General features: G+C 37.5%; 1 protein-coding gene across 7 annotated transcripts in view; it reads right to left on the bottom strand.

Moving 5' to 3' along the window:
- The window catches only part of LRRIQ1 (leucine rich repeats and IQ motif containing 1), a 129,139-nt gene that overhangs the window by 56,442 nt on the left and 57,920 nt on the right, over nucleotides 1-14,777 (bottom strand). For all 7 annotated transcript variants that reach the window (XM_077338957.1, XM_077338955.1, XM_077338958.1 and 4 more), the window contains 5 exons: nucleotides 13,686-13,805; nucleotides 5,539-5,628; nucleotides 3,765-3,886; nucleotides 3,084-3,179; nucleotides 2,098-2,183 (listed from right to left, as the gene is read on the bottom strand). In XM_077338957.1, the coding sequence (XP_077195072.1) occupies nucleotides 2,098-2,183; nucleotides 3,084-3,179; nucleotides 3,765-3,886; nucleotides 5,539-5,628; nucleotides 13,686-13,805 (514 nt within the window). The remainder of the gene's footprint in view (nucleotides 1-2,097; nucleotides 2,184-3,083; nucleotides 3,180-3,764; nucleotides 3,887-5,538; nucleotides 5,629-13,685; nucleotides 13,806-14,777) is intronic.

Here is a 14,777-nt window from a genome sequence, read left to right as displayed (position 1 = left end):
ATCATTAGTAATGTAAAACAGAAAACATATGGGGAAAAGATGGTACACTATAATGGGTTCCATTAATTACAACTGATATGTGGGCCACCAAGTTATACACATGTGAAAAATTCAGCTGGACACCAGATACATGTTTTTAGAATGGTTTGATAGAACAGGGTGGGAGGCCATCAGAATCAATGAACTTATATGCACTCTTGGACTTCCTTCTATTTCTCTTCATTTGTCACATGGTTGGGACTTTAAATTATTCTTTTTAAGAATAAGATTCTGCCTTATTAAGCTGAACAGTGATGATACTTCAACTGCATAACTTCCCTTCCTCCTTAAACCTCATTATACAATTAATCTCTTGCTCTTGAATTGAATACAATATATGGAAAAGATAAACAAAAATGTTTATCACTGTTTTCATTAATGTGTTCAACATTTATATTTTATTTTGAGATTTTTAAACTGCACCTCTACAAAATTAGTTTTGGGGCAGCATACAGCAGTAAAAGCATACAAAACCCAAATCAACATAAGGATCTGGGCAAAATTCTAAAATTTTCCTTAAGCATCCCAATGAGTCAGGCGAACAAGCTGGGATGTATTTTAGAAAAGCCTGGCTTAAAGAACCATCCAACAATAACCTCCAGAATGGGTGGAGGTAGGCAGGGGGCCCAGATGGATGATTTAAGTGCAGCCTGAATGTCAACTAAGCATCCAGTGGAAGAGCGCTGTTTTGCAGTCCCTTTGGAACTTTGAGAGATCAGTAAGGGCCTGTGTTTCTACTGGCAGCTCATTCCACCAGGCTAGAGCCAGGGCCAAAAAGGCCCTGCTTCTGGTCGAGGCCAGGCACACCTCTTTAGGGCTAGTGATCAGCAGCAGCTTAGAATTTTCTGAACACAGAACTCTTTTTTTGGGGGGGGGCATATATGGAGAGGCAGTCCCTCAAGTATGCAGGTTCCAGACCACATAAAGCCTTAAAGGTTAAAACCAAGACCTCAGACCTGCTCCGGAACTCGATCAACAACCAATGCATCTGCTGGAGAACAGGTCACATATGAGTTTTTCAAAGGAGCTCAGAACAGATACATGGTTTTTGTTTTTTAAATTTATTTTCAAAGAAAACTTCCAAATCTATGAATATAATTATGAAGGATTATAAATTATAAATATGAAGGCTAATTTTAATAAAGACATGAGATTCACTCTTTATGCAAATATGAGTTGTGAGCTGCAGTACATTCCAAATAGCTGGTGAGGGGAAGTAGTAACAATAGCCCTTGAGTATTTCCCCATGTCAATGAAACAACCACCCACTACCCAGAATCCCTTAAAGACAACTTTGGAAATCAACAAAAATGTATAAATACTACTCTGTCAATAGCTGTTCAAATGATGCAGAAATGGTCTAGGAGCAGATTTTCATAACAAAAAATGAAGAAACAAGAGCATTTAAAAGATTCCTGATTAGTAATATAAAATATATCAATAATCCGTAAATATACACATTAACAAAACAATGAAAATCACACCTTGCATCACACCTAGCAGTGAAATGAATTTGAAGTGGCTTTAATAGTGCTTTTAGTCTTTTAATTTCTGTTGATTTTTTCATTTCACGATCTCACTAAAACAATGTATTAATATTTTTACCACCTTCATTTTGATAAATTATCCTATTTTTCAAGAAAATATAAACTTACTGCCGAGCATTTGCACATTTTTGGAATGGAATAATTAATTTTAAAATAATCGTTATTAGTTACTTGAAGGCCTGCTGTACAGCCAGATCACTCTGTATGATTATGTAGATTGCAGCAATTTGATTAAAGTTTGGTATTTTTGAAAATGAATGACATGCAAACACAAATTCCAGTCATGTCAATTAATTTCAACACTGCTCAATGTTTATAAAAAAGAGAATGCCTGTTTTTAGATGCTGCAATGAGACACTTAACACTGCAGTTCTATGCAGAATTGCAGCTTTTAAAATTCACAGAAAATGGGATTCAACTGGAGTAATTCTACATAAAGTTCCACAGTTAATCTGTATTTTTTCCAGACACACTTTATACTACATATATTTTAACAGGAATATTTACTCACCAAATTTTTTAGCTGAAGATTTTTTTGCTTTCATTTTACGTGCTCTCCTTAATATGAGCTGTGCAGTAGCAAGGTCTTTAAATCCCCTAAAACAGAGAGGATTTCAGACACTGCTTAGATAGAAATTTGCAGTTCTTAAACATACTGGCTGGGATTTACAGAACTCTACTGTCTAGCCCCTGTTCCACTCAATAGACACACAGAGGGATTACCAGTTCTCCTTTTGGACTGAAGCCATGTTGAATATTACTCTAAAGGGTCTTCTCAGGAGCAGATTTTCAGGCAGGTCAAGGGCCTGAATGGGAAAGGTGATCTTTATGAGGCCTAGGGCCACATCATGCAGTTCTTTGGATTCAAGCCATATGTACCATTTTTCATATTGTGAAGAGCAATATGAAGAGCAACTATGAAGTATGTGTGTAAACATTCACATCATCATACTGATGCTTCCCCATTGAAATCAACATTATCTATGCATAATTATGGAACATTAACCCTCTCAAATCTTGTCCTCCTGCTTCATAAATGTAGAAATGGGATCAATCCTATCATCATTGTAGCAATAGCACATATGTTCTTCCACTGACTCTTTTAATGCAACTGCTGAAGCCAAATATCATGTCCTGTGTTATCGTCATAGGAAGGTTACCAATCAGGCGCAATCAGCACAAATACTTAAAATAAAGATGTCAGCAAGCTAATCTAATGTGAAACGAAATCTAAACATAACTATCCATGTTTGTATGTGTGTGGTTTTTAAAAACCACTTAAAGAGAGCCAGCATGGTGCAGTGGTTAGAGTGGACAAGGATCTAGAAAATCCAGGATGGAATCTCACTCAAACAAGGAAGCTTGCCAGGCGACCTTAAGCCTAACTTACCTCACAGGGTCTTTCTGAGAATAAAGGAGGGGAGAATGTTGTAAGGTACAAGAATCTAGCAAAATAAAATTAATTAAACAATAAATCAAACAATAAGCCAAACGTACCATTCTGCTGAAATTTGTTCCTCTTTTTCAGATCTTAGCAATGACTTTGGGGGAGGTTTCAAGTTGGAAAATTGTGAGACAGTGCTCTTTTCTGACCTGAATATGACAAGCAAATGGTGCTGAAAGCTAGGCCGTAACAGAAATCAGCTTTTGGTGTGCTACAAGTATCGTTTCATTCCAAAACGCAGAAATAAAATATTTAAATACTCCAGGAAAACTTTATCTTGGTGAGTAATAGAAGTCAGACGACTACACAAAATGTTTACATTTCAATTACTTGAAGCATATTTCAAGATTTTTCTACAAAGGAATGCCGGGCTGAAAGAAATTGCCTTACCCTTATCTATCACAGATATCTGGATTAAGGGCGTATTTCATTTTTGATATTTTTAAAATTTCATGACTTGTGTTTCTAGTTCTTTTATCTTATGCTGATATTTATCTTATGTTGATATTTTTGTAGATTTAATAAGCAAACCTCATTGAAGAATTACTATTCTGCATTTGATTTGTGCCAATTAGGCAATAAGCATATGCACTTTAAACTTAATTAATCACATGAATTAAAATAGCAAAGCAGCAATGAACAGTCCTAATTCCTCTCCCAGTGTTTCTTCTGGTTCTTGTCAGTATGCGGTTAACTACGGACAGCAACATTTAAATAAAATTTATTTGATATACCTGGTACTAATCTGGCTGTTTTCTGACAGGAATGAATCTGGTCTTTCCATAACCTGCCAGGATTTCTGCATGGGCCATTTCAAACGGTGTAATTGGTCTTCATGTTGAACAGGTTCATTATACTTGTAAACAGAAGTAAATAAAGATATAAATTAATAAATTGATAGAAGAAAGAAAGAAAGAAAGAAAGAAAGAAAGAAAGAAAGAAAGAAAGAAAGAAAGAAAGAAAGAAAGAAAGAAAGAAAGAAAGAAAGAAAGAAAGAAAGCTGCCATTTTTGCTGGAATATGAAATGCCCTTAGGCTGGTATACATGTTATTTCTTAACTATGTAGTAGCTCTTTCAACCTGACTGGGAGAAGTGCTATGGCTAAATGGCAAATCACTTGCTTTTTAAGATCTTTGAGCTGATTTTTGGCTCTCCAGGTAATAAATGTTGTAACATGCCAGTACTGTCATATTAGACAGCTGATTGTGATGGATCAATGGTCTGACTGTGTAAACGAGCTTTATATGTTCATTATGTGATGCTTACCATGTAAATCCTATTGATCATATGGAGATATTCCTTTGGGAACATTCGGCACTGCTTAATCAGCTCTCCACATGACTTTGTGGACATATGCGGCAAGTCATGCTAGAATTTTTTCGGGGACAAGGAGATTCAGAACTGTGCATTTGCTATCCACGTAAGATAATATGTACATCAGTGGTTCTTACTTTGCACAGCTGAGGCTCATGGCCAATGAAACGATAATCTCAAGAAAAAAGGCAAGAGCCCTGGAAGCGTGTTTTATGTTTTCACCGCAGCTGCCATTATGTAAAGGCAAGACACTTTTTAAGATGAAAAGCCAGCCTTCATTGTAGCATGAGCAGCCGTAATTGAAACTTCAAAGAAACATCCGGCTACAGCACAGTTCTCCCCTGTTGCATGCATACTATTTTGTTGGATAACAGCCATGGGCTGTAGCAGGATGCACTCATTTGGAAATAATATAGAATGCACTTCTCCATTCCAACTTACCTAAGACAGGAGCAAATTATAACCTAGAAATATTTCAAAAATTCAAATTAAGGTTACAGCATCCTTCATCTTCAGCATAAGTTACAGGGAATGGAATCTCACTGATATCAGCAAAATGGCCTCTCAAGAAAGCATGCTAAGGGTTCGGTTGCTAGGCTTTTGGTTTAACTACTCTCATGAGGAAAAAAACACCAACCTGAAAAGAAAAGGTATTACATTAAGCACTACTGTCTTCAGTTTATGACCAAATCCTATCTTACTCTAAGCAGAAATAATGTTGGGAACACATTGCATATAGCAGAGAGAATTAAACATACCATAAAGAAAGCTGAAACTTCAAAGTTTATCAAATAGCTAACAGACGTTACAGTTCAATGATCTTCCACTGTTCTGAAAATCCTCAGCTGTTGGTTTATAATGCAGCCTTTGGTATTTTTAAAGGACTGTGTCAACTAGCAATTCTTAATCCACTGCCAAATGTGCAGCTGAAGCACATCATCTCCCTTCCCCCCTCCATGCTCCTTTTCGCTACTGTGAAGTCAAGTGTTGAAAGAATTCCAAAATAAAAAGGGGAGAAATTAAGCAAATGAAAGCAAAGCTACATGAAAAATTACATCTGGGGATGAGGAGGAAGTCAGAGGCTTCTAAAAGCAATTATGTTTTTTCAGTCAATAAATTGCAGTATTAATCAGCCCAAGATCCTCAAGGAATGAGCAAAGGCTGAAGAGAAGGAAGGTTTCTATGACATGTTACCTTTGGCGAGGGCAGCTGGCCTGAGAATAGCAGTGTTTGTGAAAGGAAATGGGTGGAATCCAAAGCCGGCCATTCTTTCTGCATGACAGCCTGTAAAAAACACACACACACACAAACCAAACCAAAACAAAACAAAAAAAATCAAGGATGTCAATACTGCAGGGATAATATCAATTTTGTTTTGTTAAGTTGTGTAAAGTACCATTTCAACAATTTGCATGGTTCTTTCGGTGTTTCAGCGCTACATATTAAAATTGACACCTGTAGTGCACCTACACCATGAGGAAAACTTCTGAATTAATTTTATTCCCTTTTTTCACAATTTAGATGTAATTCAGTTGGAGCCAATATGAACTACATTCAGTTTAGCTGCTGTTTAGCTATCTACTTCAACAGACCTAGGATTGTACCTAGAAACTGGTTCTATCTAAATGCTCAAATTGGATTTTGCAAAACACAGAATTACTGATGTAATTTCTGTTCTGACCAACAGCCCAATTTTATGTCCCCATAGTGTTCCCACTGCATGTTCAGTGCTATCGGAGAAAATGATTTTCTTTCTAAATGCCCCCTTCTTGTTATTTGTTCTTTCCCACCTGCTTTATTATTCCTATTGCTTTTATTCATGTATTCCTTCCCCAATATACACCATACTTCCATCAAACAACACTGCTTTTTAAAAGTCAATTGGGAAGTTAAATCTACCACAGTGTTGTAACTTTTAAATTATATAAAACTAAAGCATTTAAATGGAAAAAAGAGATATGCGTATGTCATTCATATTTATGTATTTGGTGAAGGAAAGAGCCACATAATTGTATGTACATAAAGTATGGATTACATTGCCCTTTCCTTCATATATAAAAGCTCTCAGTGACACAGCTGAAACATTTTTGCATACTATTGTTAGGTTATATGTATTTCTCTGAGATGGCTGTTTCTGTTTTTTGATACCAGAAGATAGGTTTTTAGAAACTCAACTTACTAAAGAACTTATGGGGAAAAGGCAAGACCCAATTATCCGCCCCTTAATAAAAATAGATAAGGGCACGATCATATTATACCTATATTGAAAGTACTATATGTTAGTTGTAGATCCAGTATTGATTTTAGAATTTCCTATATATTTAAAAAAGCTCTCTTATTAGCACTCTTAGTGTTGTTTTTTTTTATAAACGGAGTATCATTCTTATTTTTGAAATCAGGTATTACTACCACAATGATTGGTTTTGAAAGTCACCTCCACCAGGCATTTGGCTGAGGCCAGGCACGATCAATCAACAACATCAGCAGGGCCCCTGACCCCACCTCTCCCTCCCCCCCCCCAAAAAAAAAATCCATCAAGACTCCTGGACCTGTTGTATCATTATTGTTTAATGGTTACTTTGTTATTATCAGTTAATAATATTAATGTTAAAATTAGTTATATCTAATGTTTCTTGTATAGTTTCTTCAGTTCCATGTAAATCGCCCTGAGCCTTCGGGTAGGGTGGTATATAAATGTGAAAAATAAATAAATATATAAATAAATTTTGAATTGTTTTGTATTTTCAAACATCTAGATGGAATTGGTTCATCTTATCCTTCAATTAGTTGTATCCATTTCCCCGTTCTCCCTTTTCAGTTTACTAATATAAAGAACTTTTTCTGGCTAAACACAATTAAAAGAAGAAAAAGTGTTAATATTCAGGTGTCTGGACTAGCTTTCCCTAATATTTTGAGCGTAAGCACAGACGATATATGGTATTTTTGAAATCTGATGCGTATATGTGCTAGCTATTATAAATCAAATAAACTTTTATTTTTAGCACTGCTGCTGTAAACTTTAATATTAACTAACTCCATTTAAACCTGCCACAAGCAAAACTTCACAGTACTTTTACCTAAAGGTATACAAGAGGTTCTCCTATGAGACTGCATGAAAAAAGATACTTAACAGTGACATACATATGGATTTATGTATACCGTTATATGATCTTAGCTACACTGATGTCTCCTTTTTGCAAATCAGGAAAGTTGATGTTGACACAATTAGTACACACTTGGCAAAAGGTTGTCCAAGTACTATAGTAAGAAAATGACACAAATTCTTTGACTTTTTAGAATCAGCTAAAATAAAGCCTCTGGGCTCTATGCTGGAAAAGATTAACTAGATCCCAGTTTACCTCATCTTTTGTATAAAGACATCATAAACACCATAATATATTTTTTTTAAAGTGCAGAGATTATGATGGATCTACAAGAGGGCTAAGTGCTCTGTAATTGATGGCAGACGACTGGATGGAGAAAATTAACAAGAGAACATTATACTGAATAGGGATTCAGAGGCTGAAATCATAGGTGTACAAAAGCGGATAAACAATTCCAGAAACAGCCTTTCATAGTACTTAAAAATGTATTACTAACTTAGGCACTTATTACATATTACAGTAGTAGTGGTAGAGCAATTTTTCCATGGGCTCATTCCATTGTGTACTGTAAAGCAGTGGTCCCCAACCTGCGGGCCGCGGCCCGGTGCCGGGCCGCGAAGGCCATGGCGCCGGGCCGCGGCTCCCTCTCCCCGCCCCCCCGCAGTAAAAACCTTCCCAGGCCGCAAGCTTGCGGCCCGGCTTCTTACTGTGGGAGGGCGGGGAGAAGGAATCGGGGCCGGGCCACGCCCGTGTGGGCGCGGCCCGATGCGGGGGCGCGACCCGATGCGGGGGCGCGGCCCGATTCTATTCTTTCTATTATAGAAAAGACTGCTGATGTTGCTGCTGTCTTTGCAGAGTATGCTGTGACTCTGGTAGGTGATATAAGACCCTATGCCTGCTATATCTTGACTATGCATTGTTTGACCCAATAGACAATGGTTGATTTTGTTATTTTTTGCTCAGATTTTGGTTGTTGTGTGAGATTAACAGTGCATCTGAGCATCTAAATGCAGCTGTCTTGCTCAGGAAAGTGTGCAGAGCTCTGTGCACATTAAACTCTGTGCCAGTCCTTCTCTTTTGGATGTTTTGGCTTGGGAAAGAATGATGATAGCATGAGAGGCTGAGATGAAATGCTGATTTGACTAAGAATGAAGGATGGATCTGTCTTCAGAGTCACTGAAAGTGCATAGTTCCTATCTGGAGGGTAGTGTTGCTAACTCTGAAACCCTTCCGGTGGATGTGACAGCTACTAGGAAGGCCAATTTCCATGCCATGAGTCTGTTCTACTAATTTTAGAGGCTCAAAGGGTGGCTTTGTGATTAACCATACAGCCATCTGGACATTCCACAAGGGGATCCAACTCCTTTACATCCCTGAGGAACTGCTTTATGGGTTCATTTGCTGATAAATAATTAAGTCTCCTGAGGTCTAGCACTGTGTTGAGTGCTGCAACCTGTCTCTTTAGAGTGGATCATAATCTCTATAATTTATCTGGAAAACCCATGCATTTCTAGTCTGCCCTTTCAATTTCCATGCTGTCAACTAAAGCCAAGCTGGGTTTGGGTAATGATGAGACCCTGCTGCAGAAGCTCTGGTCGGGAAGGTCCACGATGGTGAGGTTTTATTTATTAGTTACATTTTTATACTGCCCATCCTGGTAGCCTGACTCTGAGAACCAAATGAGGTCTGAGAACCCAGGTCATCTTGGTCAGCAGGGAGCCACCAATATTACTTCTGCTGCCTCAGTTTTGATCCTGCTAATGAGAGGCATGGGAGGAAAGGCATAGAGCAGGCTCTCTGGCCAGGGAATTCTGAATCTGTGGGTGACTTGTACTAACACTTCTGGGTTCAAACTCCATTCTCTTAGGTCTAAATTCTGCCTGCTTAACCAGTCCACTTCCAAGTTAGCTTGGCATTTTAAATACTTGGCCTTTAGGCAATTCTCTAAACATGCCCTTCTCTCTCATGCAAAAAACTTGAACTGCACTAATCTTCTGTAAATTGTCAGAAATAATTTATAGCAATCTTAATCTATTCCATACTATACCCTCCCAGAGTACTTTCAGTTTGACTGTGTAAATATTCTTCAGTCTGCCCTTGCTGAATTCCATTCTTGCTACCCTAAGCCAGAGTTCAGATATGCACTATCATTTCAAAAGTGACTGGGGAAAGAATAGCTGTTCAAAATCCAGTTCATTATTTGTTTTTATTCTAGTATAATTTATTAATTTTATTGTCCTTCCTTGCAAAACACCTGTCAGGCATTAAGAGTCTGCAATGTCTTATCTAGAAGAAAACTGTCCCACATATGTTTAAGTCTAAGGGTTTTGGGTTTTTTTTTAAAACTTAATTCCAAAAAAAAGTAACATGGAAACTATGAGTGAAGGCTGCCACCCTAAATTCCTGCACAATCTCCTCTCAAGTACCCAATGTTGTTCCTCTGAACGGGCATTCTGTCATCAACTTTTAAAATATTTAGTTAGCACTAAGCTCATGGTCAGTTTTCACCCCAAACCAGCAAAGGAGCACACCGGGGCTAAGAGAGTAAACTAAAATGCAGCTAAGTAAAACCTAAGTTATGTCTTATTATGTATTTTAAACTGGAAGTCTTTTTTTTTAAGGAAATTACTGAATTACATGACCTTTCTCTGTGTTGGGAGTGACAGTGGCACAGTTGTATTTAACTTTTATTGCCTTTCCACAGCAACATGACAGAAAGATGGAAATTAACCTCTTTCAAAAGAAACCTTTTGAACATGAATACTCACATTTCAACTCACAATGGGCTAATTTCACACTATTACACTCTTTCACTTAAAAAAAGAACAAAAACAAACAAAAACAATGCCAAAAAGCCTTCCCCTTAATTCAGCTCCTGTTTCCTGGGATTTACTATCCCAGATAGCTAGAGCCTCCCAAATAGCTGGCTGGGCAAAAGGGGTCTTTCATATTGAGAAGATATTTATGGGGCTGCAGGGGGCTTGGTTTTCCAAATATACATGTGCTCTTAATTTGCCTTTCCTTCAATGAATAATTTAAGCAGAAACTCTGAAACCTCATAACATTATGGACACACAAACTGATTTTCACCAAATCACTGAGGTAAATCCCCTAGAATATTTACAAATTTTCTTGTCAAAGCAGAAATTGCAGATATTGGGGAGAGGGGTATGCAAAAATCATTGAGAAGTTCTCAGAACTTATAAAATGACAGATTTATAAAAGTGCAAATGTCTCTAATCATAAAATTAGAGACATTTACACTTTTATAAATCTGTCATTTTATACTAGATGCTTATGAATTTATGCCAGATTACACTGTCCTTCATATATATATACCCCATGCTAAATTTCATCATTTAATTGTCATGCATTATATCAGAATATAATCATGTTTTCGAAATACCCTGGATATCGAAGTTTATTTTTCAGGAATGTTTGTTATAACATTTATAGGTCTCCAGATGTAATATTGAAATGACAGAAATTTATTTCTAGCCCCAAATTAATAGCTTTTTTGATCTACTTATTTCTGAGCAGGTTCTATATGTTGTGGTAAAAAATTCATTTAAGTCATAGCAAGATGGGGAAACCAAAGCTCATTGAATGAGAAGTCACATGTTACAGCATAGAAAAGAGGTAGCAGAATCAATACAATGGTATTATCTTGTCTTGTTATTTAAAACATCAGACATAACTTTAAACCCAGTTGATTTTACATAGTTTTTAAGCATCAGCACAATCTCACTTAGATATTTATTCCCAAATCCCCTGACCAATGGGGATGCAAACCAGCTTACAACATTAAGAATGTGAATCTTGGTGAAAGATTACCAAGAATGTTTGTCTTGGAGATTTGAATATATATGCTATCTTATTCAGGACTTCATGGTTGCCACAAGACTGTCTCAGGTTATGATAGGTCCAATGCATGAAAAATGACTTTTTTTCTTTCTTTTCGTAATAAGCAGCTGGTTGGTGATATTATTACAAGTCCAGCACTTGTCACAGTCAGACCACTACTTACTTACCCCCCCCCCGCTCTATGGAGGCTCTATCTCCTGAGCTTGCTGCCTATTATATGTAAGGGTGGTGGATCATTAATGAATCTTGTTGATTTTCAGGTGGCTCTGGGGGATTTTGAGAGCCTCTCTAGCACTCCTATACCTGCATGGAATGATGGGCTAGCTGGGGCCATAAACTGAGTCACTCCTTGTTGTCCTCTCCTCATGCTCAGGTAGGTTCCAGCTCCTTGATTTATCATTCCCAGAATGGGAATGTTGAGGATTAGTTGACAAGGTTCACTATTCTTTTCAGTATTCTTCCTAAAGTTATCTGTCTACTGATTATCAGTGCTTTCTGTGATTTATGTTTAGTTATTAAATATTTGTTTATTACATATTAATCCTATCCACATTTAGATATTAAGCCTCTCCAGGATACTCTGTTAATTCTGATTTTTATATATAAACACAGAGAGGGAGGGAGAAAGAAGAAGGGAGAGAGCAGAAGCCCCCTAAAATATCTGATTCACCCTAAATAACACCCCATCAAACTTCTGGTATAAAAGACAGCAAGGATAAAAGCATAAGAAGAGGAAAGGGGTATTCCCTTTTTGTCTCAGCAAATAAATGGAATAATGACCGTACATGAAAAGAAGGTTGGAAAGCAATTTTTTACATGGCTAGGCCCCTTGGTTCTTGGCAACTCTCAATGCTGGGTCACCAGCTGTGATATTTTAGTGAGGTTTGTGCTGATAAAATTTCTCATCTGAACCAACATGGAAAGCAAGTTGAGAGTAGATTCAGTACCTGAGAACACATGGTGATAGAAGCTGCTAGGATTCCTGGATAACCCATACTCTTGATGAAGTATGTAGGAACTGAGACAACTTTAGCTACACTGGTGGACAATCTTAATTTAAATCTGGTAAACAGACAGTAATCTCTGTTGAAACCATTCGATCTTGCCACAACTTCTGATACATTTGTCTCCATTCTTATTGATAGGGTAGCATATGGAGTTGATGTTGTGAAGAGCTGGCTTCAATAATCTAGCAGCAGCATTCTGTACTAAGCTGCTGAATAGTTTACATGGGCAGACACATGTAAAGGTAAAGGTATCCCCTGTGCAAGCACCGAATAATGTCTGACCCTTGGGGTGACACCCTCCAGCGTTTTCATGGCAGACTCAATACGGGGTGGTTTGCCAGTGCCTTCCCCAGTCATTACCGTTTACCCCCCAGCAAGCTGGGTACTCATTTTACCGACCTCGGAAGGATGGAAGGCTGAGTCAACCTTGAGCCGGCTGCTGGGATCAAACTCCCAGCCTCATGGGCAAAGCTTTCAGACGCCTGCCTTACCACTCTGCGCCACAAGAGGCTCTCAGAAACATGTATAGTGCATTATAACCTTGAGATTCAAGTGGCATGGATCAGTGTGGCAAGGTAATCAAAATCAAAATAAAAAAGCCAACTGGCCCTTGAAGACAACTCAGAAATAATTGGGTCAGAAAGGAGAAGTCTGCTTATCATCAGGTTCTAGCTAGTGGGACCATATCTTGAAACAGCTACATTGCCTACCAGTTTGTTTCTAAGTCTATGCAAAATGCCACTGTTCCTACTTTGTGGCATGGATACCTTGAGGCGGTAAGGGGGGAACTAAAGAAATTTTTAGGGACACTGCAGCAAGGCTATTTTATTTTTCAGGGCATTTAACCTTTTTAATGGAATATAGCTACAGGTATCTCTTGGGGGCGGAAGGAGATATTTGAAGAGTTTGGTCAGTTATTTTTTAATTGTAATGTTTCTACTTATTTATAAGCTGCCTTGAGCTACAAGAAAAGGTGGGATATAAATATTTAAATAAATAACTAATATAAACTAAAGATATCATTGTCCTCCTTTTATTTTATTGCCATAGCATGAATCCTTTGATGTAGATCAGGGTAAAAGAGAGAAACTGGTCCATGTCAACCCAGCAAGCTTCCATGGGCCAGTGGGAATTCTGAACTCGGCATCTCATATGTTCACTCATGAGCCATCTGACACTGGGACCACTGGACACCACTACACTGGCTCTTGAATTTGATTAACTGAGCTCTGAGTCACAAAACGTTATGCTAAAATGTTAGTCTTTGATGTGCCACTGGACTCACATTTAATTTTGCTCTGCTGAAGAAATTAAGTTTACTGTTACATTTCAACCTGGTCTGTAAGATTTAAAGAGCGTTGCTTACATTATCAAACATAAAGTCATCCACATTTACTTCGCGAAAGTCATCCTCAGGTTCATCCGTTTTAACAGCTGCCAGGGCACTAGCTAGTTTCTTTCGCAGATGGAAACCTCTCCAAAGTGCCTAAACAAAAACATAGAGTGTGTGAGATCAAATCCAAATTCTCTATGTTATCCCATTAGGAAGATAAAACATAGTAGACTTTTTTTTGGTAATGCCTCAATGATCTGTTTTTTGAACTTTATTTGACATTTAAAACTACAAGACAAATTAAATATCAGAGCTCAGAATACTCAGGAGATTTGGCTCAAGTAAGGAGAATGGAATCCTAAAACTCCCTCAACTACAAACCAAGGTCAACTAATTAATTATTTGACAATTCCTTCAGGACCTACTACAAGCTTACAAGAAGAAGATATATGAAAAATAATTAAGTGCTAACTTTTAAATTATGGAGCACACAAACACAAAAAACACAGTTAAAAATTTCCACTGATTAAACCTAACAATATATATAGCCATATCAGCAATTAAACTTAGGCCAATCACTGTCACCTTCACAATCAATCTTGGTTCATTTTTCAAGTAAGAATTTATTATATATATGAGAGGCTTGTAATAGTAAGACATTAAAAAAAATTGCCCCAAATGCTGATAGAGCACTTGCTAATAGCAACTTGCACTAAAGTTTGGGGCTGTTATTTAAAGCAAATAAATTATGTATGTAAAGATCTTTTCTTCAGTAATGATTTAGGAAGGCAGCTTTAACTATAGCACAGCCACAAACAACATTGATAAGCATGTCTGTGAAGAAGGATGGAAATATTTGTGGATCCACTGCACTGAATGTAAAACTGCAATACACAGTTTGGTCTTAGGAGTTAGTTGGCTCAAATGAAGACCAGCTAAGAAGCATCCAACAGGAGACTGGATTATACTAGCCCAACAATTGAACTATTGGGTGGCCAGCATGACAGCCTACCAACCACTTCTGCATGAATCATGCCAATAGCATACTGTAGAAAAAGATTGATTATTTCAGTTGAAACCAATAAAGAGTATCCTCCAATATATGCTTTGCTAGGAAGTTTGGTT

The sequence above is a fragment of the Paroedura picta genome, chromosome 5, assembly GCF_049243985.1.
Source record: "Paroedura picta isolate Pp20150507F chromosome 5, Ppicta_v3.0, whole genome shotgun sequence".
Classification (NCBI taxonomy): Eukaryota; Metazoa; Chordata; class Lepidosauria; order Squamata; family Gekkonidae; genus Paroedura; species Paroedura picta.
This window is presented reverse-complemented; position numbering and strand designations above follow the sequence as displayed.